Here is a 23,810-nt window from a genome sequence, read left to right on the forward strand (position 1 = left end):
CCTGGAATGCTGTCTTACCTTGCTTCTCAGCTCCTCTACAAAACATATTTTAAAAGCTGATTTACCTCCTTTTCATGGCTCTTTCTTCTTTGAATCTCTTCAGAAAAAGAGGAAGAGAGAGAGGGAGAGAGGGAAGGAGGAAGAGAGAGAGAGAGAGAGAGAGAGAGAAAGAAAATTGCATTCTTCTACCAGGAGATGAATCAAGGCCTCTTTTAAAGATTGTTTTTTGCACTGTAAGTGCCTCTCCGAAATTTCTGCAATTTAATGTGCATTTGGAAGGTCAGCATTGCCTGAGCTCCTGGGAAGTGAGGCATGAGATAAACATAAAGCATTCTTATTATGCTATTGCCAAACAGAATCTTCTGTACTACTCTAAATGTTTCCTAAGAGAATTCAAGGAGGACTATCTGGATGCTCAGCCATCACCACTCCTATATTTAATTATCTGAGCTGCAGCCATAAAAATATTAAGTCACTCAGAGCACATTGCCTTATCTAGCAAGCAGATGGTCTATGGCAATGTGACCAGAAAGGGCCAGGCTCTCAACCTCATGCACCAACCAATATGGCGTCCCAACAGTTGACTCTGTTAGCCACGATCTAAAATGAAGTTAAAGACTTCTACCAGACTGAGCACTTGGAAAAGAAGTTCAGTATTAGAGTCCTGACAGACATGGATGGGGGTATCCTTATGCACATTTTTTCAGAAGGCAGACATTTATTGGATACTGACTGTGTTTACAAGGTGCTTTTACATACACAGTTGAATTTGATCCTAACTGTGAAAGAAGAAAAAACTTCATTCTGGATCCTATAATATCTAATGGTCTAGGTTAACATGTGAGGAAAGTGAAAGCTAGAGAAGCTAATGGACTTAATCCGAGTGAAGCAGTTTTTTACCGGGTAGAGCCAGAAATTCGAGTCCAAGTCCTCTCTGCCTTCATCTATGGCTTTTTCTCACTGCACTGCTCTGAGGAGGTAAAAGGCAATTCCATTCTGCCCAGGAGTGCTCTACCTTTGTAAACTTCCCATTTACGAAATAAACCCTGAATCCTTCATAAGGAAGAATATAGGGGCCAGAGTAGAGATTCCAGAGAGAGCAATTCCTAGCAGACCAAATGGGCTAATGGATTCTGTTTCACTGGTTACTACAGAAAACTCTCTCAGAAGTATGTTATGTCAAGCTGTCCTTGATCTGACACTTTCACTGGCAAAGTGGGTTGACATTGCCAATAAAATGTGGCAGACTGGCCTCATTAGTTTATCTCCTCATCCTTCAGAGAATTCTATTAATATAATAATAGAGGAACTTTTTTAAAGATATAAACATTCTTGGGTAATGAGAAGAGGGTGAAAAACTTTTGAGGAACATGATAGAAAAAACCCTAGATTTCCTTGAACAGACTGTTCATGTAAGTAGGTATGTTAAGGACTCTGCTAGTGAAGACTCGGGAGGAAATAAGGAACACAGGAGAGAAAACATATTGCCTTACAGAATACTTGAATCGTCAGGAGCAGATTGTTAGTAGAAATAAGGACCTCACACTCTCTTCTTCCTGTGATGCCCCTTTACACTATTATCCACACATAAACACAAATTTACCCAGAGATACTAGAGTATTGTGATGTGGTCACTTAACGTGAGGTTCATTCCAACCGTAATTTTCATGCCATCCTTTGAAACAGCAGCCTAGAATTCCAGTCAATTGACTTGTCATAATTTATTCAGTCATTACCTAATTTTTTTCTTTTTGCTAAAAGAGATAATTCTGAAATGAGCACCTTTGTTCAATATTTTATTGACTTATTTGGTACTACTAAGTGGGATTAGAAATAATGAAGTTGTACTTCTTTTTTTTTTTTTTTTTTTTAAATTTTTTTTTTCAACGTTTTTTATTTATTTTTGGGACAGAGAGAGACAGAGCATGAACGGGGGAGGGGCAGAGAGAGAGGGAGACACAGAATCGGAAACAGGCTCCAGGCTCTGAGCCATCAGCTCAGAGCCTGACGCGGGGCTCGAACTCACGGACCGCGAGATCGTGACCTGGCTGAAGTCGGACGCTTAACCGACTGCGCCACCCAGGCGCCCCATGAAGTTGTACTTCTTAAAAAAAAGAAATTCCCAAGGACAACAGAATGTGAGAGGAAATAAGATCTCTTCAAATATCGAAAGCTGGAAAGGCAGTAACATCCCAGAATGTCTGCAGACAGAAGTGAGCTGATCTGTCTTTCAGAAGAAGCTCCTGAGAGGCTCAGGACTCAAAGGGGCCAAGTAAAGTCAAGAGAAGATACATTAGTTTCCTAGTGTTGTCTAACAAAGTATAACGAATTGGGGGGCGTCCAACAACAGTAAATCTCACAGTTCTGAAAGTGAGAAGTACGAAATCAAGGTGTGGCAGGGTCGATTCCTTCTGGAGGCTCTGAGAGAAAATCTGTTCCATGCCTCTCTCCTAGCTTCTGGTGGTTGCCAGAAATCCTTGGGATTCCTTAGCTTCTGAATGCATCACTCCAATTTCTGCCTCTGTCTTCACGTGACATTCTCCTGTGTCTCCGTGTCCCTGTGTCTTCACATGACCTTCTGAAAGGACACTAGCCATTGGATTTAGAGCTCATCCAATCCAATATAACTTCATCTTAACTTGATTCCATCTGTGAAGACTTTATTTCCAAAAAAGGTCACATCTCCAGGTACCAGAGTGTCTTTTAGGGGGATACAATCTGATCCACAGCAGTGAGGTTGAGGCATGAGCCTAGAAATAAGCAGAAAGGTTAGAAGTTGGCAAATGGAGTCTCAGGGACCTCTCACTACCTTCACAGCCAGGTAAACCACCCATGTAACCCTCCTGTCAAGTCAGGAGGCCAGAGAGCTCTTCCCACAGAGCCCTCATTGGGAGAATTCGTGGCTCAAATTAAAAGCCTATGGAATGACTGGCTGGACCCCATCCCCTGTACCCAGGACACCAGGGGCCAGACATGCCCAGAAGCAGCAAAGTAGGATTCCTTTTTAGGGAAACGGTGGCCTCAGAGAAAAGATCCTCATGTACTTGCACCTGGGATGCTCTCAGTGAAAGAGTCAACTCCCCCCATACGATGCCCTTCAAATGAAGCCCACCAGTCAGCGACAGCCTCTCCCGCCTCTCCTCCCCACTGGGCACAATGCCGTGCCCAGTGCCTTGCTCTGAAGTATGCAAACAGGTAAGGGCCACAAGTACGTTTCAGGAAAGCCTCCACTGTGATGGAATGGAAGCAAATCAAGAAACACGAAGGCAAAAAGGAATTCAGAATAAACAGTAAATACAAAAAAAAAAAAGCCAACTTCAAAAAACCCTAATATCTCAATAAGACAAGAAATATGTTCTAAAACGAAACCAAATGCGGGTTATTATTTTCCAGTTGCCACATCATGATTTTTCTCCCTCCCCTGGACCCTCTACTAAGAAGGGTTCTCCTAACTGTCCCCACTGCCAGCTGCCACCACTCAGACCTTGTCAGGCTCAGCAGCCGCTCTCCCGCTTCACCCCCTCGGTCCGATGTTCCAAATAAACACTGGAGTTACCTTCCTAAAGCAGCTTTGGCTGTGGGTCCTTCAGACCCTCCCTCCCCATCACTGGAGGAAAAACTCTAAGCTGGTACCTTTGACCTCCCTGTGCTCACCTCTCACTCCTTCCTCCCTACCCTGTGCTCTGGATGTAACTGGCCACCGGCCATTTCCCAAAGTGCTTCTCCACTGACGTTACACATGCGCGTGCGCACATGCATGCACGCTCGCACCCTGTGCCTTTGCTCGCACAGCTATCACTGCCACATGTACCTTTCCGTCTTCTCTCCCAGAAAACCCTACTGTTACTTTAGGAAGCTGCTCGGATGACAGGCTCCCGGTAAAGCCCTCTTTACTCCCAGGAGGTAGATACCGCAGCTCCGGAGGACCCTTTGCATTTTCCTTTATTGGCACATTAGACTTACTTGCGTTCATTGTCTCTGTTACTCAGCAGTCGTGCCCAGCGCATGTTCAGTGCCACCCACCTCCGCTCTGGTGCAAGCTGTTACTCAGCTGCTTGGAGCCCCCACGGGACGGCCTGAGCAACACATCCAGGGTACGGGGAAATGGGAAAGAGTGGGTTCCGCTAGGAAGATCTTGCGTTCCCTCCGCATCTGGTGCTTTCAGCGTGCCCTGAAATAACCCGCCATTCTGGAGTTGCCCTGTGGCGGGCGTTAGCATTTCTGTCTTTATTTCACGCCTGAGAAACTAAGGAGGTTATACTTGCTGTTCGCAATCGCCCCAGTGAATTAGGGGGAGTTTCAGCGTATGAGCCGCTGCCTCCTACAAGCAAAGGGAGGGATAAACTATAGAACCATAAAATAATGGAAAAGGAAGAGTAATTCTCCACGTCCTTGACTTAATACGTCGTCTGTAATCTTAGTGCTACAGATGCCCTGACCAGCCAAAAACTAAACAGGAAAGGAGAAAGATCCACAGAGACCTACAGAGAAGTAAGAGACGGAGGGAAACAGAAATGAGACCTAAGACGAGGCAGGAGATGCTGAGTGTTTTTATAACCATCCTCTTTCAAATCTGCCCTCTACACTCATAAAACCTAAAGCTTGCTATCCTCAGACTTCTTTTTATGGTGATCTCCACAGGTTTGTAGGTTTGACCGAGAGTAACTCCACTCTCTACTTTTTAAACGTCTTTGGCTTTGCAAAGTAACTCTCTTCTTGGAGCAAAGGGAATTGGTGATAGTTAACATCACCCTTTCCAAGAGTCCGAACCAAAGGAGCTGAGGCATGTGGAAATGCTTTGGGAAAAGTAAACATCAAACGTTAAAGCACTCCATACATTGTTACTGCCATAAAACTGAAGCCTCTAAGCTTCAGTGGCCTGTGTTGTAAATTTGGATGATAACAGCCAAACTGCCTAGCTCACTAACAACATTCTTGAGCACTTACTGTGTGCCAGGCACCAGACTTTCCCAGCATCACCTGATTTAATCCTCTTAGCGATATCAAGCTAGATACTACTATTGTCCTCTTTTCAGATGTGAAAGCTGAGGCTGGAGAAAAGACACAGATATTAAGTGACAGAGCTTAGATTCTTTCTGCTTCCAAATCTGGGTTCCCGCTTGCTGCCCCTGAGGAGTGTGTGCGCGAGCCTTAACATTACACAAACCTCACGTCCTTAGTGGGTCCACCTTACCTACACAGAAAGGAGATGCTGTTGTGATCCGAAGACACTTGACTAGAAGTGAGCTTGCAGATCATCTGCAGGTCGGGAAGGTGAAACCCTGAAAGGTCCCTTGTGACCCAACTTAACAGTGGCAAAGCTGGTTTAGACTTTTCCCTTCGGTTATGGTTTGTCCAATACACCCTGCCATCTACGGGGAAAAGTTGAAACATGTTATCTCAAAGTTCTCAAAGCTATCCTGAAGGGACAAAAGTTGAAAAGGAAGTCCACCTGAGTAGTGATGCAGATTGCAAACAAGCAGAAAGCAGATCAAACCAGGGAGTTTGTTTGGAAGGACAGCATGGTGAAGCAAGATGCCTGGGAGAACGGGGGAAATGGAATGAAAAGTCAGCAAACAAGGTAGAAAAGACAGCCCTGAGAGGGCCTGAGAAACTGAACAGAAAATCTGAAGGAAGATAAATGGATAATTTAACAGCCATTCAGTTTTTAAGAAAGACAAAGAACAAGCTACATTGCATCAGAAAGGGCCTAGAAATGATGATGGATGGGGCCCTTCAAATGAGTGGCGAACACAACAGAATCACAGTTGCCTGGACAATTCCCAGCTGAGGGCAAATTTGAGCAACTAAATAAGGATATGAGACTGATACGGATTGAAGAGTTTTTCAAAATCTATTTAATGGCCTGGCAGGGGACATTGATCGCTTCTCAGAGGAAATGTTTGGGATCAATGAGGTAGTCGGCCCTTATCTGTGATGTGGACTGGTGAGTGGGGTGGGGGAGGGGTTATCACACTGTCGAATAATAGACACATGACACTAGGGTGACGTATAATTAAGGTACTGAAATAATTTCTGAAGTGTGGTGGTGAAACACTGAATTATTTTGATCTTCATGTAAGCATTTCTCTTCTTTATCTTTGTACTTATAGGCCTTCTTTCACCATTAACCATCAGGTGGATGACCTGTTATTTAATAATTCTAACACATGATCAAAGGTTGCTGCTCCCTTTATTGGTTCATGATAAAATTTTTGAATAAAATATTTTACTGCCAAAGAGTTTATACACATCCAGTGAACAGAATTCAAAAGGCACAGACGTATTAGAGAAAAGTGATCCTTCCTCACACTTCTGTCTCCCAGTCACCTCCCTCAGGGCCACCACCTTTAACCAACTTTCCCGTATATGCATCTAAAGACAATCTGTAGGAAAGCATAAGTACAGTGGGCTTTACACTGTTTTTATACGTAATGCTCATACACCATGCTTTCTAATACAGTATGTATGCACACACAGTCTGCTCATATATATATATATACATGTGTGTGTACATGTGTATATATGCATGTGTACATATATGTGAGCGTAAGTATGTTTTGCTCCGTATCTCGTTTTTCACACTTAATATATTTTTGAAATTTTCCTTTTCGGTGCCCATACAGCAACTGCCTCCATCTTTTTGATGGTCACAGAGTATCAGGTTTTAAAGATGGAGAATAAAATATTTGGCCAATAATTACTTAATTATTTAAGGACACTGATGTCATTCCTAATAGTTTCTAATAGTTCATTGTGCAATAAATATCCTTGTGAATGCAACATCTTCACACTTTATTTGTAGGATACGTACTCAGAAGTAGAATTACTGGCCATTTGGTATACAGGCATTTGAAATTTTGATAGATGCTGCCAACTTTCCCTCTGGAGAGTGTGAACAAACCAATTTATATTCCCACCACCAATATGTGAGATGCCTCTCTCTCCACACCCTTACCAATACACTGTGTTTTCAAACTTCTGGAATTTTGCCAATTTGATACTGTAAATCCTATCTCATTGTAGTTTTTATTTGCATTTTCCGTCGCATAAATGAGTCTCATCATATCTTTAGTATAGACTTACTTACTTAGGAGCCATTTGTATTTTTTTCTGTAATCTCTTCATATTTTTCTGTTTTCTTGTAAGCTGATGGTCATTTCTTTTTCATTTGTAAGGGTTCACTATGTATTAGAGAAATATCCTTTATCTGTAGCCACAGTGGCAAATATTTTCCCCAGGTTGTCATTTACCTTTTCGCTTTATTTATGCGATAAAGAAATACATTGATTTTGTGCAGCCAAATTCATGAATCTTTTCTTTTATGGCTTCTCGATTTTATGTCTTAGTAGCATTATTTTCTCATTGTAAAATGAGAAAATTTAAAAACTTTTCTCAGGCCGTCTTTTAGTATTTTATGTATGTTTTATGTGTGTGTGTGTGTATGTATATATATATATATATATTTCTCTGTGTGTGTCTATATATATATATATTTGTATCTCTGATTCATCTGGTTGTATTTTATTTTGTTGGATGTAAAGTTTGAGGTCAGGATCCAACTTTAGGTTTTCAGATAGCTCCCCAGTTTTCCCATCAGCTTTGACTAGTATTTTTCCTTAGGATTTAAAAGGTCACCTACGGGTACCTGGGTGGCTCAGTCAGCTAAGCCTCTGACTTTGGCTTAGGTCATGATCTCACTGCCTGTGAGTTCGAGTCCCACATCGGGTTCTCTGCTGTCAGCCTGGAGCCTGCTTCAGTTCCTGTCTCCCTCTCTCTCTGCCCCTCCCCAGCTCGTGCTTTCTCTTTGTCTCAAAGATAAATAAAAACATCAATAAAAATAATAATAAAAGGTCACCTCTATCATATACTAAATTCCTTTGAATTTAATTCTATTCTTAGTCTTTCCATTCTATTCTATCAATCTGTCACCTAGTCATACTACTTTAATTAAATGTTTTAATGATAAGCCGAGTGTCACCGTCAGCATTAATCTTTCAGTATTTTCTAAGCATTTTTATTTATCTTTCCATAGAAGCTTCAGAATTTAGTTCAAAAACAAATTTAGTTTGTCTTTTTATTTGGGATGCTTATTTAATTTTATTTAATCTATTTTTAATGTTTATTTATTTTGAGAGAGAGACAGAGAACAAGCAGGGGAAGGGCAGAGAGAGAGGGAGATACAGAATCTGAAGCAGGCCCTAGGCTCTGAGCTGTCAGCACAGAGCCCAATGCGGGGCTCGAACTCATGAGCTATGAGATCATGACCTGAGCCGAATCGGACGCATTAATCAACTGAGCCACCCAGGTGCCCCTGGGATACTTATTTAATTTTAAATGCTCAATGTTTGAAAGGTAGATTACTGTAAAACTCACTAACATTGAAAAGATAAAAAATTGTTGCTCATTAGAAAGTTTCCATTTATAAAATTCTAATGTTCCCATCCTTAAACTGTGCCTTAATAATGTAATAAAAAATATTCAGGGTTTTGGTCCTGCCATCCCCACACATACAGACTTTTTCCATATGTTATCTTTTTGGAAACTTAGCAATGTAATTAAAGAAGAGCCACAATAACATACCCTCAACCAGGCCTTTAAGTGGACAGATTGGCCTCTTTCTTTGGACAAGGAGAAGGCCAGCTAGTGAAACACCATCCTCCTCCTACACTCAGTGGTGTGTGTAAAATACTCCTTTTCTTGTCTTCCTATTCTTTCTCTCCAAAAATCTCACTTTCTTTATTATCTTATAAAATTAAGAAAAAGAAGATTCTCTTACTGTATGGAGAGAGACCACCAAAGTAATAGAGGATCTTTGTTCCAAAGATCTTGCATTTCTCATGGATGCTGTGGATCCGGTGCTCTGTAGATCTAGGACACTTGGGTGCACAGGCTTTGAGAGCTCCTCCCTGTCTCAAACCTGAGTTTATGTGGTACTGGGCATGAGAACCACCTTTAAAGCCTCACAAGAAATGTTCCATATTCATCTGAATGATGCTCACTAAGCAGTTCATCAGTACTGATAATTAGTGTTTTGAATCTTTTAAGACTCCTAAATATAAGCTAAAAAATAGAAGAGCAAATATTACTAGAGTATTCTAGAATCCATTCTTGAAGGCCCCATAGTACCTTTCTCAGAACACCATTCACACCAAGGGCATGGAATTGCAATTCTGTATTTGTACAACCCTCTCCCACGCAGGCACCCCATCCATTATGTTTGGAGAACTCTAGGACTCAAGGTACATGAGAAGCCTACACAAAATGTGTAGTAAACAAATGCTTGTAGCTCAAGAAACTAAAAATGTTTAAATGATCTTTCTTACACATTGAACTTGGCAAAAAAAAAATTAATAGACTTTATATATTTCTGTAAAATCTCAGGTGGCATGGTTTTACCAGAAAACATTCTGGTGCCTGGAGAGGTGGATTGTTACCATGTGGCTGTGTTTTAGTTACACGTTCCAACCACCTCTTATATGAAGCCCCATTCATCAAAAGCTGTGGCTTCTGGGTCAGCAGCTGTTCCTTCCAAGTCAGATGTTGCCTACACAGTGAACATGATTGATTAGCTACCAATGTGCTCTGAAAACTCAACCAACAGGATAACCTAGGACAGTATCCTAGAGGGGCTCATTATAACAGAAGAGACGGGTTCTCCTTGCTCCCATTTACGCAAGCTGTCTTTGAGCCTGCCTGTTATTTACTACTTAAAACCCTTGTTTTATTTTCCCAGGGCAGGGCAGAGTAGATGAGTCACAGATAAAAGATTCACTGTCTACACTTAATGTTTGGGAGGTGGTGTTTCTTCATTCCCCAGTGAAGCTGTCTCCCTCCTGTGGATTGGTCCTGAGACAGTGTCCCAAACACCAGAACAAGAGTCACTCCACTCTCCTGACACTGCAGTTAGGTGAAAGAGACACTTGTCAATACCAGCGTCCCAGTGAGGTCCCTCGTGGGAAGATACCGTGGACTTTGTCCTCGGGCAGGCCACCACTGACATCCCAGCTCTGCTGTATTTTCACAATGTATACTTTGGCTCCTTTAATTTAATTTCCCCAGTCAAAGGTTCCTCATCTGTCAAAACAGGATCCACAATACCAATTTCACAGTGCTGTTGTGACATTTAATCAGCCCACGTATGGGGAAGTCCTCGTGTGGAGCCTGGAGCATGGGACACATTCAGTACCCAGGGGTTTGTTCATTTTGGCAAGATGGTCTTACTGTCTGTCCCAGCAGGCAGATGGACAGCACACAGAATAGATTCAGCCCGCAGACATGTTTCATTCAGTTAAACACTGTTTTTAAAACTATAAAATGTTGGGGTGCCTGGGTGGCTCAGTCGGTTAAGCGTCCGACTTCGGCTCAGGTCATGATCTTGTGGTTCGTGGGTTCGAGCCCTGCGTTGGGCTCTGTGCTGACAGCTCAGGGCCTGGAGCCTGCTTCTGGTTCTGTGTCTCCCTCTCTCTCTCTGCCCCTCCCCCACTTGCACTCTGTCTTTCTCTCTCTCTCAAAAATAAACAAACATAAAAAAATTTTTTTAAAAACTGTAAAACATCCCATTTGCCATTGGCCTCACCCTCCAAACTGTCTCGTGAAGCCCATTTCTCTCATTAACGGTCCTGGCCTGGCCCTGTAGATGTTTAAGACTCTTGCCCTATATAATGGAAATAACAATGCTGTTAGTCCAAGGAGACTAAAATTCCTGCCTCATTAATTCAGAATGTTAATGTCATTTGTAAATATCATTTTCCACAAAGGAATCCCTTGAGCATATAAGTAAAATAAGCAAAACAAGTAACCTGAGAGGTCAGGAAGGAAACAACAGAAAAGGGAAGAAAAGAGAGAGAGAAAATTGCATCATGCATTTTTGCATTGTCATTTTTACAGGTACCTGCCTCACACCTTGGAAAGAAAAGGATCTCTTTCTAAGTTATTACTAGTACTGTAAGTAGCTTTCAGGATATTAGACGTCAATGCTACAAACATCAGTGTTATCACTTGGCCAGACTGTGCCCTTAGGATTCTGATTACAGATCTGAATCATTCTTACATTGGATTCTAATGAGCTCACATGCCCTCGTACTAAGCATTACCTCTGTGGGTCTATCATCTTTACTGCTATTCGGGTAACCGCCTCGCATTATTTAGGTTTTAAGATCTCAAATATCACTAAAAATTTTTCAGAAAGATCTGACAATATTTTTTGGCATTTGCAAAATTTGGACACAGCCAATCTGTTACTGCTGAATAATAACAGATCTACAGAGTAGGTGTCACATATATAGAAAAAGGTTTTCCAAATGGAAAAAACATCTCACCCAACATGACAAACATGGAGTAATATTGAACTTCCATTAAGGAGGGAGTAACAGCTAGTTGCTGTTTGTCCTTTCTGTCAGAGCTTACCTGGTCCACAGGGAAAATGCAGGCTGTCTGGATACCGCCTCCCAATTCCTTTGAGTATTCCTTCCTTGGAAGCTGAAATTCCATAGGCCTGCTGACTTTGCCACCAGAGAGAGTTGGCATCTACTGTTAGCATTTTCTGAGTCCCCATAACATGGCAGGCTAAGAATGACCAACCTTTTAAAGAGTCTCTTTGGCAGACTCTGGGCGTTCAAAGAGAATGGAGATGACTGCTAGCTGATCTCTGGCCCTCATTAATTTGGGTAAAGACTACTGCCCAGTGAGTGTCAGCAGCAACTTTGTGTGCTGAGGAAGCTGAGACTTCCTTATGCCAGCTACCAGTTCAAAGTCTGATAGGGGGTTTCAATCTCAGGTTATTTCTGGGGGCAAAAGTCATAAGGCTAGAGCCCTTTGAAGACCATTGCATTCTAGCCTGGGAAGAACCCAGTAGCACACAGTGCCTGGCATAGGTATGTGTATAACATATGTACATGGTTATTATTAACTTTCCGACTTTAGCAAATTACACACTAAAGATTTATTTTAAAGCTGGTATCATTTTTTTTAATGTTTATTTATTTTTGAGAGAAAGAGAGAGACAGAGCATGAGAGGGTGGGGGGAGCCAGAGAGAGAGGGAGGCACAGAATCTGAAACAGGCTCCAGGCTCTGAGCTGTCAGCACAGAGCCCGACGCAGGGCTCGAACTCACAAACCGTGAGATCATGACCTGAGCCGAAGTCGGTCGATTAACCGACTGAGCCACCCAGGCGCCCCTAAAGCTGGTATCTTTAATGTGAAGGCTTAAAAACATTTATTCAAAGTAGTCCTGGCTTGCTTCTGTGTTCACCATCATTGTTTGATTATTTGTTTTTCAAAGCAAGTTTTAAAAACTGCTGGAAGCCTCCTTTGGCAGTTAATACATTATCTTAAGCAATTTAATGCAAATTAATTTTTACACAACCTTGAGTTTCAGAGGCCATTGAACTGGGGAGGGAAGGAGTGGGGTTTAGGAGGAATCTGTTTGCTGCCTCCCATCTGGACCCCACAGCCAGCTCCATCTGCTCTCACATGTAGTAACTAACACTTCGGCGACTCCCCTGCCAAACATACCATGCGGAGTTCGGCTTACGATTTTCTACTCAGGAAAACGTAAAAATGCATAGAAAGATGTGAACTGCAGGTTTTCTAGAAAACTCGATGGGCTTATTTTGGCATTTCAAAACTCTGCTTTCGTAGCATAACCCAAGCTTTTCCTTGGGTTTTATGAGGTTTTTTTTTTTTTCTCTCTCCTGTTTTGTTCCTAGATTTTATTCTCTTCTAATACCATAATTCTCTTTTCGGGTAGGGTCCTTCCAGCACAGTCAAACCAAATGGAAGCCACTGAAAGGCTCAGGGTAGAGAGTGATGAGCTGGGATCTGTGGCTACAATGTGGGCAGTTAATTGGACAGGAGGAAGGGGAGGGCAGGCAGCCAGGTTAGAGCCGTTGAGAAGATGATGGTGATCTAAACCAGGGTTGTAGACATGACAAGAGACTGACACACAACGACACTTTGGGCACAGGGTTGACAGGACTCGGTGACCGTTTGGATGTGGGGGGAAGAGGGAGATGTCATGGATGACCCATAGATTTCCGTCTTGAGCAGTTAGGTGGAGGTGACGATGCTCAGCTCTCTGACACAGTAAACCGAACAGCAAAGGAAGGTTTGGAGAAAGGCGATGAGTTCAGTTCTGGACAAAGAGTTCACTGCCTCTGGCCCTTGCAACATGATAGAAGAGTAGGAGGCTGGCAAAGCCAAACACGATTCTTAGCCAACTGCTGCAGTGCAGCCCGGCATGTAAAATTCAGGAATGTATCAGGTTAAATCATGAATAATCTTAACCTTTGGGGGCCCAGAAAGGTAGCGGCTGAACAATTGAAGAGTGTGGATTTGCTCCCACAATTGGCCACTTCTTTCCAAAGTCACATACCTTAAGGAGAAGCCTCCTTTGTTCCTCCTGAAACGCTCTTTGCACGTGTGACCATCCAGGCACATGAATTCAAGGGAATCTCAGGGCCTGCCACCACTTGCGTGCTCTCTTGCCCTTCCTGTTGAGAAGGTCTGAGCAGAGATGACACCAACTGGTCATATCACCAAATGGTTTTCCATTTCAAAACACCAACCCCAAATGGGCTTTTGGACATTTTCACTCAGAAAGTAAATAATCATGGTAGTAAAGTGATCATATCTTCATGACAGGGATATCACCTCAGATAGTCAAGATGGGCTCCAAGTCTAATTTTATATTTTATGAAAAATTGATATTAAAGAAATCCTTTAAATTCATTGTTTTCTACCATGTATTGTACTCCTTAGTTTCTGAATATTTCTCTTGGGTAAGGTGGAGATGGGGGAAGGCAGAAAATACTAACTCTTAGTGCCAGCACTCTGAATATATACAATTCGACCACAGGACGTGAAAACATCTCTCTTTGGCCTTTCAAAAAAATAAATGAAGAGTCAGCTCAGGTAACTCCCTCAAAGTTTTGAAAAGGTACTAATGACGTAGTTGGACATTTTCAAATTCAAAGACAAATGTGGTTTTAATTTGCTGGTGTTCCTTTATGCTCCCCGCCCCCTTCCAGCAACAGAGTATAGGAGTAGTGACCTGTTCTAAGAATGTGGCTTTCTCTTTGTTTATTCCCTTGTCCCCCATGTGCCCCATCTATCCAGCAGTTGGGTTCTAAGAAGGGATTGTGGTCAAGAATAAGCACACACTGGGACAGATGATAGCAGACGTGGATCATGATGGCTGAGGGAAAACAGGGCCAGAATCTGACTCCCAGCAGCTTGGCAAGCTGATAAAAACATGGTCCCAGGAATAATGGTAATAAGAGAAAATACTATATTCATTTCCCAAGAGGGTCATTCTGGGTTTGTTTTTACAGCAGGATTCTGTAGCAGGTCAGAATGTCCTGACCCTGCTCTCAGCCACTGGCCGCTCTCCTAGACTCACCCCTTCTTCCTGCCACTGCTCTGTGGGCAGAGAGGGAAGACTCTTGTTCCCTGGAGTCACTGTGGTAGGAACTAGAGTTACAAAGATAAAAGGCCTTATTTCCACTCTCCATGGGAGGTCATGGGAGAGTACTCAAAACAGCAATTTAAAACCAGTGATAAGGGACTTCCACCGCTGGCCATGATAGAGTGACAGGGGGGAAACCATGGAGCAGATTAAGTTCTACAGACAGTGGAAACAGGCAGCATGCAGCACAATATGGAGATTCCTGAGAGAGGGGAACGAATGGAGTGAGCCCTACGATGATCTTAGCTTACTCCTTACTACTGGAGACAGCTTCCAGGCAACAGCACAGGGAGAGAATCCCAGCCAGGGCCCAGTGGGCTCATGGAGTTGAGGAGGCAGAGCCAGGGGCCCGTGGAGCCCCAGGGGCTGGAGTTCCCAGGGAAGAGGACAAGAGAAGAGATAGTCACACGAGAGAGAGTTCCAGAGATCTGCAGAGCCTGAGTCTTCAGCGCTGTTCACTACACGCATGCGGGGAAACTGCTGAGGCTGAGGAAAGAACAGCAAAAGGGAGCAAGTGGAATAATCCTCAGAGCTCCCACAGGCTGGGAAATCATCCATGCTCCCCCAGGCAGAATATTAAAGAAAAACGTTGAAATATATGAGGTACTGGGTCCGGTTCTCAGAAGGTTATTGTCTCAGTAGTGGACCCAAATTAATCCGACTAAAGGCTGCTCTGGACCTACCTAGCAAAGCTTAAAAGCAAACCTCAGAGGACCAAATAATTTCCAAGTAACCTAACTGCATTCCAGAACAAAACTGAAAAATGTTTAAAGAAATGCAAACATAAATAAATAGATAAGCAAATAAAAATCCATCACCCAACAACATAAAATTCACCATGCCTAATATCCGATCAAGATTACCAGGCATGCAAAGAAGCAAGAAAACTTGGCCTGTAATAATGAGAAAAACCAATCCATACAGACTCAGAAATGATACAGATCATAGAATTGATAGAGAAGGACATTAAGATACTTATTATGTTTTATATGTTCAAAGGGTAGAGGAAAGACCAAGCATGATAATCACAGTCATGGAAGATATAAAAAATGCCCAACTCAAACTTCTAGAAATGAAAACTACAGTTTTTCAGAGGAAGACTACAAGAAATGGGATTCACAGCAGATTAAGTTCTGCAGAAGAAACACTCAGTGTCATAACAATAGAAAATTAGAATTTGGTCCCTCTCCTCTCTATACTCCAGGTACTAATTTCTACACAGTACCCTTGTGCTCACTCAAGCATCATAATAATGTTCCACAAAGTTTTGATTTCACTCTGTCTCTGAAAGAAACATCTGAAATGATAGGAAAATCAACTTAATTGTACACATACACACATGTACATTATACATATGTATAAAGTATCATATGTATACATATATACATATGCATATGTATGTATTTTTTATATGTGCTTACATATACATAAAATGTTTCGCTTTTAATGTTTATTTATTTTGAGAGAGAGAGAGAGAGAGTGCCTGTGTACACATTGGGAAGGGGCAGAGAGAGAAAGAGAGAGAGAGAATCCCAAGCAGGCTCCACACTGTTGGCACAGAGCCCAACATGGGGCTCAAACTCAGAGAGTGCAAGATCTTGACCTGAGCCGAAATCAAGAGTTGGATGCAACTGACCCACTCAGGCAACTGCATAAAACGTTTCTTTTCCTTTTTTTTTTCTTTTTTTTTTTTTTGTTCAAGTCAGTTAACATACAGTGTAGTCTTAGCTTCAGTAGAACCCAGTGATTCATCGCTTATATATGACACCCAGTGCTCATCCCGAAAAGTGTCCTCCTTAATGCCCATCACCCATTTAACCCATCCCACCACCCACCTCTCCTCCAGCAACTCTCAGTTTGTTCTCTGTATTTAAGAATCTCTTATGTTTTGCCTCCCTCTCTGTTTGTAACTTATTCTTCCTTCCCTTCCCCTATGTTCATCTGTTGAGTTTCTCAAATTTGACATGAGTATTGTCTTTCTCTGCCTGACTTATTTCCCATAGCATAATACTCTCCAGTACCATCCACATTATTACAAATGGCAAGATTTCATTCTTTTTCATCACAGAGTAGTATTCCTATGTGTGTGTGTGTGTGTGTGTGTGTGTGTGCGTGTGTGTGTGTGTATGTACCACATCTTCTTAATCCATTCATCAGTTGATGGATATTTGGGCTCTTTCCACAATTTGGCTATTGTTGATAGTGCTGCTACAAACATTGGGGTGCATATGCCCCTTCAAGTCAGCATTCAAATTAGCATTGTTATATCCTTTGGATAAATTCCTAGTAATGTAATTGCTGGGTCATAGGATAGTTCTATTTTTAATTTTTTGAGGAACCTCCATACAGTTTTCCAGAGTGGCTGCACCAGCTTGCATTCCCACCAACACTGCAAAAAGGTTCCCCTTTCTCCACATCCTCGCCAACATCTGTTGTGGCCTGAGTTGTTAATGTTAGCCATTCTGACAGGTGTGAGGTGGTATCTCATTGTGGTTTTGATTTGTATTTCCCTGATGATGAGTGATGTTGAGCATCTTTTCATGTGTCTGTTTCCCATCTGGATATTTTCTTTAAAAAATGTCATGTCTTCTGCCCATTTCTTCACTGGATTATTTGTTTTTTTGGGTGTTGAGTTTGATAAGTTCTTTATAGATTTTGGATACTAACCCTTTATCTGATATGCCATTTGCAAATATCTTCTTCCATTCTGTCGGTTGCCTTTTAGTTTTGTTGATTGTTTCCTTTGCTGTGCAGAAGCTTTTTATCTTGATGAGGTCCCAATAGTTCAGTTTTGCTTTTGTTTCCCTTGCCTCCGGAGACATGTCAAGTAAGAAGTTGCTGCAGCTGAGGTCAAAAGTTGCTGCCTGTTTTCTCCTGTAGGATTCTGATGGTTTCCTGTCTCACATTTACATCTTTCCTCCATCTTTAATTTCTTTTTGTGTATGGTGTAAGAAAGTGGTCCAGTTTCATTCTTCTGCATGTTGCTGTCCAGTTCTCCCAGCACCATTTGCTAAAGTGACTGTCTTTTTTTCCATTGGATACTCTTTCCTGCTTTGTCGAAGATAAGTCGGCCATATATTTATGGGTCCATTTTTGGGCTCTCTATTCTATTCCATTGATCTATGTGCCTGTTTTTGTGCCAATACCATACTGTCTTGATGATTACAGCTTTGTAGTACAGGCTAAAGTCTGGGATTGTGATGCCTCCAGCTTTGGTTTTCTTTTTCTTTTTTAATGTTTATTTTTGAGAGAGAGAGACAGAGCGTGAGTGGGGGAGGGGCTGAGAGAGAGGGAGACACAGAATCTGAAGCAGTCTCCAGGCTCTGAGCTGTCAGCACAGAACCCAACATGGGGCTCAAACTCATGGAGTGTGCGAGATCATGACCTAAGCCGAAGTCGGACGCTTAACCAACTGAGCTACCCAGATGCCCCATTGGTTTTCTTTTTCAACATTACTTTGGTTACCCGGGGGCTTTTGTGGTTTCATACAAATTTTAGGATTGTTTATTCTAGCTCTGAGAAGAATGCTGGTGTTACTTTGATAGTGTTTGCATTGAATGTGTAGATTGCTTTAGGTAGTATCAACATTTTAACAATATTTGTTCTTCCAATCCATGAGCATGGAATGTTTTCCCATTTCTTTGTGGCTTCTTCAATTTCTTTCATAAGCTCTCTATAGTTTTCAGCATACAGATCTTTTATGTCTTTGGTTAGGTTTATTCCTAGGTATTTTATGGTTTTGGGTGCAATTATAAATAGGATCGATCCCTTGCTTTCTTTTTCTGCTGACTCATTATCAGTGTGTAGAAATACACCCAATGCCTGTATATTGATTTTATATCCTGTGACTTTGCTGAATTCGTTTATCAGCTCGAGTGGTTTTTTGGTGGAGTCTGTTGGGTTTTCCATGTAGAGTATCATGTCATCTGCGAGGAGTGAAAGTTTGACTACTTCTTTGCCAATTTGGATGCCTTTCATTTCATTTGCTTGTCTGATTGCTGAGGCTAAGACTTCCAACACTATGTAGACAACTGTGGTGAGAGTGGACATCCCTGTCGTGTTCCTGACCTTATGGGAAAATTCTCCATTTTTCCCCATTGAGGATGATACTAGCTGTGGGCCTTGCATATATGGCTTCCACATAAAATGGTTCTTGAAGGATACACTAAGTTTGGTTGTCTCTAGGGAAAGAAACTAAATGTCTGGGGGCAGGGGATGAAGGGCTATTTTACACTGTACCTTTTGTACCCTTTGTATCCATTGGACTATGTGAACATGTCACTTGCTCAAAACATAAATAAAATGTGGAATAAACCCTACATGCTGGGCACCCTACATGAGTGTGAATGGAATCATGAAGAAAGTGGGGTCCCTCAGCCACTTAGGTGACTAGATGCCCAGGGCTGTCCCAGAGCAGGCAAGTAAGTACCCAAGGTGTCTGTGGTGGGCCAGGCAGAGTGGACGTGAGTTTGGGAGCCCCCGTGATAGCCATATAGTTGCCCCAAGGATAATAAGCAGCACATCCCAAGTTGGGTTTTTAGGTCAGTCTCAACGCTGACCTACACTTGGAGCAGCACGAGTCATCAGTCCTATGCTGCTCAAGTACATTCTGGCTTCAAGGACCATTAGGTAGAAGTTACAGGGATATAGATTTCACTTCAATATAAGAACAACATTCCAAAATCAGAACAACCTGGGAGGTAGTTCACTGCCTGTGGGCATGTTTAAACACTGCAATGGTCACACTGCAGGGATGCCACAGGAGAGATTCAGCATCCGCGGCTGATGGCACCATGTACATCTACGTAACTAACGTACATAACCTTTCTAGTCGCTCTGCATGTATAGGGAGACTGAGCAGACAGGTGATGTGTCCCCTTTCTCTTTCGCTAAGTGATGAGGAAGTCAAAGGAGACAGATGTTAGCATTTGCGCAGAACTCATCAGGTGTCACTTGCTGATGAGAAGTTCGTAGGAATATCCGTATCTTTCTAAATAGTGGGAGCAATTATCTTACTGATGGCACAGGATGGGATTTTTGCTACTTTTGCCTAGACCCAGCACCTGCCAGAGGAAAACGATATTCTAGTATAGCAATTCTGTGTTTAATTAAAGAGAATATGAAATAAAGGGAAGGAAGGATTCTGAGAAATATGTACCTCCCCAAAAGTTTGGAGTTTTTTGTTTTGTTTTGTTTTGTTTTGATTCACCACAAAGGAAGCAAGAGGGAGAACAAAGAGCTAGATAAAGGAAAGAAATGTCTGGGGCTAAGCCAAATAAACTTAAATGGTTTAAGGAATAAATTGGTGGAGTAATTCGAATCATGGGCAGGTGCTATGAATGTAATTTAGTAAATGCTCGGGAACCTGCCAAGGAAGAGAAAAATGTGTTGCTTTTGAGATCATTTCCCAGCAGCTTCATAAAAGAAAACTGATTACAGGAATTTAATAAGTAAAACAGAGCCAGAAATATAGTAATCAAATGAGTTTTTAATTACATTTCAGGCAGAAAAAAATTCCAATTTGTGCTCCTGGGATTAAAAAAAAAAATAAGTTCTAGAGAAAAGCTTTTGTAGCAGGAAAATAATATAAACACTAATTTCCATAGGAATTATAGTAGTCAGTTTAATTAAAAGGCTCGATCAGAGTGACGAGGAGCCAGTGCCAAACTATACTAAATAAAACCATGGCATTCGTTGCTACCCTACACGATCATCCAAATAAAAACACTGTGCAATGAATAGAAAACAGTCACCTGCATTTTTCTCAATAAAGAGGATTTTGATCACTACCTGAATTTTATTTTCATATATGAAATATTTTCATATTTCACTAATACATCTGATTTGAAATTAAATGTTGGTTGGTGAGATAAATGTCACTCTTGAGGAATATGCCCTAAGAGACATCAGTGTGAAGGGTCACCACTTTGGCCAGGTTGGAGGGCTCACAGCTCAGTAGCGTCCCTGGTCACCTCTAGTGCTGCCCTCAACAGGAAGGGCTGTTCTTTGTTGGGAGGCTTTGCTATCAACCACCCCCTAACCACAGGCCCTGCTTGGAGAAGGTTGTTCAGGAGGTGTGCTGACATTGCAGTGGATTTGTTCCCCTTGGGATGAATGCGCCACACCTGCAAGTGTCTACAAGGACCAAGGGTACGATCTGTGGCCACAGAACACAGACCCAAGGCACAAAGTGGGAGCATTCCCTTTCCATGGGCTAATACCGGCACAACTCCATGACCCTTGCTTTATTAATTGCTCTGTTCCACGACAGCGGTTGGAAAATTATACTATTAGGGAGTAGACTCTTTTTCAAAGACAACAAAATTAAGTAAAAAAGAAAACATTTAGGAGAGTCTCCTGCAAATAAGCCCCTGGATCCTTGGCCTCTGGCCTCTGCCTGTGTGTCCCCTTCCATCCCCTCACTGCAGCCCAGCCCCTCTCTTCCCCACTCCTTTTTCTCTTGTCTCGCGTCCATCTTCATACATGTTCACATGCCAGTCTGTTCATTTAGCACAGCTCCCAGATCCTTAGCTTGAAAAATGAGCACCTTCTCTTCTCTTGGGATGTTATCTGGCCTTTCTTATTCAGATGAGTCCACCCAGAACCCTCCCCTCCCCTCCTCTGTGGTGGAGCCAATGGTAGGTGTATCTTAGTAAAGGTTTAAGTTCATGGTCTGTTGAGATCTGGAGTGTCCAGAGCAGGCAACAATATACATAAGTAGGCATGTGTGAGCCGAGTATTTTGTGTCCTGTCTTGTCTGGATATAGACTTAGAACAGGATCATAATCTAATGGGCTAGCACTCTGGGAGTAGTACACAGCCACCCTGTCTTATTTTTTTCATTTTCTGCACAGGCTCTATTAATGCAGCACGATGGTGTTACATGCATGTTTACTTCTTGCCAATAGCTCGGGTTTACCAAAATAATCATCACATTTCATTTCTTGCAGCCAGTGTCCGTTCTCCTCACAAGGGAAAGCTAGAAAACCATGTCAGTGACTTGGGTTCCTCTCTCCTCCACCTTTTTTTTGTTTTATTTCAGGCGTTGGTGAAGGTCAACGTGAAACTGAAGCCCATGCTGGACTCGGTGGCAGCGAACAGAAGTAAGTGGGAAGAGCTGCACCAGAAAAGGCTGCTGGTGCCGGCCTCCTCGCCCTCGTCTGCCAGCCTCGTGGCCGCTGGGGAAGACAGAAACTAACCCTCCAGCTTAGCTGCCGCTGCAAAATGACTGCATCCTGAAGGGCCAGCTTCGGGCCAGCCCACGTCATCCTTTTGTTCCTTTAAGCTCTGGCAGAGTCTCTTGGTTTGCACCGGGAAGCACGCCTGGGCTTCCACTTTAAGTGTGGTCTGCGGAGGAGAGTGCGAAGGGAAGGACAGAGGAGGTGGGGAGGGAGCCCGGCCTGGGGCGCTCAGCTTCCCCTGATGAGCACACGAGAGCACACGTGGGACAGGTGCTGGGCAGAGGAACCTGCACCAGAGGACAGCCGGCCCTGCTCATGCCGAGCCCAGTGGCCGACGGAGCCCAGAGCAGGGAACACGCCATTAGCGCTGCTTCACTTTGTATCCAGCTCTTCTATTTGTTACAAGCCAAGCAATGCCTGCCTTTGCATCCTCTCCTGAGTGCCCTTTTGTGCCACACTGTTCCAAGAAGCCCCAGTTTGTATCCTGTAGAGGTACTTTATTTTTGTCCTAAAGCTTCTTAATGATGGATTAGAGCCTTTAGAATTGCCTACCTAAAAAATAAACCATAGCATCCTTACAAATAGTGGTCAGTCCTGGTTTTCCCCTAAAAAGGCCCATAGTAGGAAGATAACAAATGCGTTTGTTTGTGTGACTGGTATTTATACAAGATTCATAACACTGCATTGGGATTGCGGCCCCCTTTTCCACTTTTTTAAAATTCACCCTTTGTTGTAGACCAAGTCTTCTCCCAGAAGGAATGGATTAATAGGCTTTAATTAAAGGAGGGATGAAAGGAAGTCCACAGCTGGATTCACCACAAGTGACCCATGAACACTTAGGAACTATTTCCAACCTCGAAGACATTTTACAGGCCGCAGAGCCGCGGAGAATAATCACAGACTGCCTTGAGTTCTCTTAGGGATGAGTTTTTATACACCATTGAAAGTTCCTACTGATACCAACCTAAAGCCAAATGTGGTCGTTGCCAATTTTTTTATTTTTCCTTAAGTATAAGAAAGAAATAACAGTCTGGCCAGGGGACAAATATGCTCTAGGAGGCTAGATTTATAATAATAAACTATATTAAATCGATGCAATGACTAGAAAACTGCTTTGCTCCCCATTTGACCTGAGAGATTGAGGACATGGTTTGACTTGTCCAAAGAATGCTGGACTAGAAGCTAGACCTACGACTCTGGCTTTGGCACCAGTTATTGGGTGACTTTGGACAAAACACCTAACTTGTCCCAGCCTGTTTCCTCATTTGCTGAATGAGATTACATTAGGAAGTGATTTGCAAACATGTTTAACCTTAGAACTCTTTGTTCAAATAAATCTTACAAGGAATCTCCGAGATATAAAACATCTAAGAGCTGAAATTCTCTGAAGCCAGGTTGGGAGACCCAGAACCTGCAAATTCTCCTCTTTGGTTACAGACATGGTGGTCCGTAAAGGAGCTCTGAGGAGTTGGACATCCCTGGACTAGATGAACGGTGAAGTCCATTCCAGCTCTGAAAAATCTAAAGTTCACAAATCATTTTTGTTCTTATGGTTACTAGTTAGTATCAGTTATTAACTTGACTACTCAAATATTAAGGAAATAGGGGCCAAGTTACACAAGGAGTATTGTTTCCCTGGCACATAGTAGACATTCCAAAAATGTTCTAAGAATGGGTAAATGAGGGGCGCCTGGGTGGCGCAGTCGGTTGAGCGTCCGACTTCAGCCAGGTCACGATCTCACGGTCCGTGAGTTCGAGCCCCACGTCGGGCTCTGGGCTGATGGCTCGGAGCCTGGAGCCTGTTTCCGATTCTGTGTCTCCCTCTCTCTCTGCCCCTCCCCCGTTCATGCTCTGTCTCTCTCTGTCCCAAAAATAAATAAAAAACGTTGAAAAAAAAAATTTTATAAAAAAAAGAATGGGTAAATGAAAAGGGGCGCCTGGGTGGCTCAGTCGGTTGAGCATCTGACTTCGGCTCAGGACACAATCTCACGGTTTGTGGGTTCGAGCCTCGCGTTGGGCTCTGTGCTGACAGCTCAGAGCCTGGAGTCCGATTCGGATTCTGTGTCTCCCCTCTCTCTGTGCCCCTCTCTCTGTCTCTCAAAAGTGAATAAAGGTTTTTAAAAAATGGAAAAAAAAAAAAAAAAAAAAAAAAGAATGGGCAA

The 23,810-nt window shown here is 42.7% G+C and overlaps 1 protein-coding gene across 1 annotated transcript in view; it reads left to right on the forward strand.

The window, feature by feature from the left end:
• PDE11A (phosphodiesterase 11A) overlaps nucleotides 1–22,232 on the forward strand; it is a 375,452-nt gene extending 353,220 nt beyond the window's left edge. The window contains exon 21 of the mRNA XM_058712978.1: nucleotides 21,510–22,232. Coding sequence (XP_058568961.1) covers nucleotides 21,510–21,665 — 156 coding nt within the window. The 3' untranslated portion in view covers nucleotides 21,666–22,232. The remainder of the gene's footprint in view (nucleotides 1–21,509) is intronic.
• The last annotated feature ends 1,578 nt before the right edge of the window (nucleotides 22,233–23,810 follow it).

Source organism: Neofelis nebulosa, chromosome 2, assembly GCF_028018385.1.
Source record: "Neofelis nebulosa isolate mNeoNeb1 chromosome 2, mNeoNeb1.pri, whole genome shotgun sequence".
Classification (NCBI taxonomy): domain Eukaryota; kingdom Metazoa; phylum Chordata; class Mammalia; order Carnivora; family Felidae; genus Neofelis; species Neofelis nebulosa.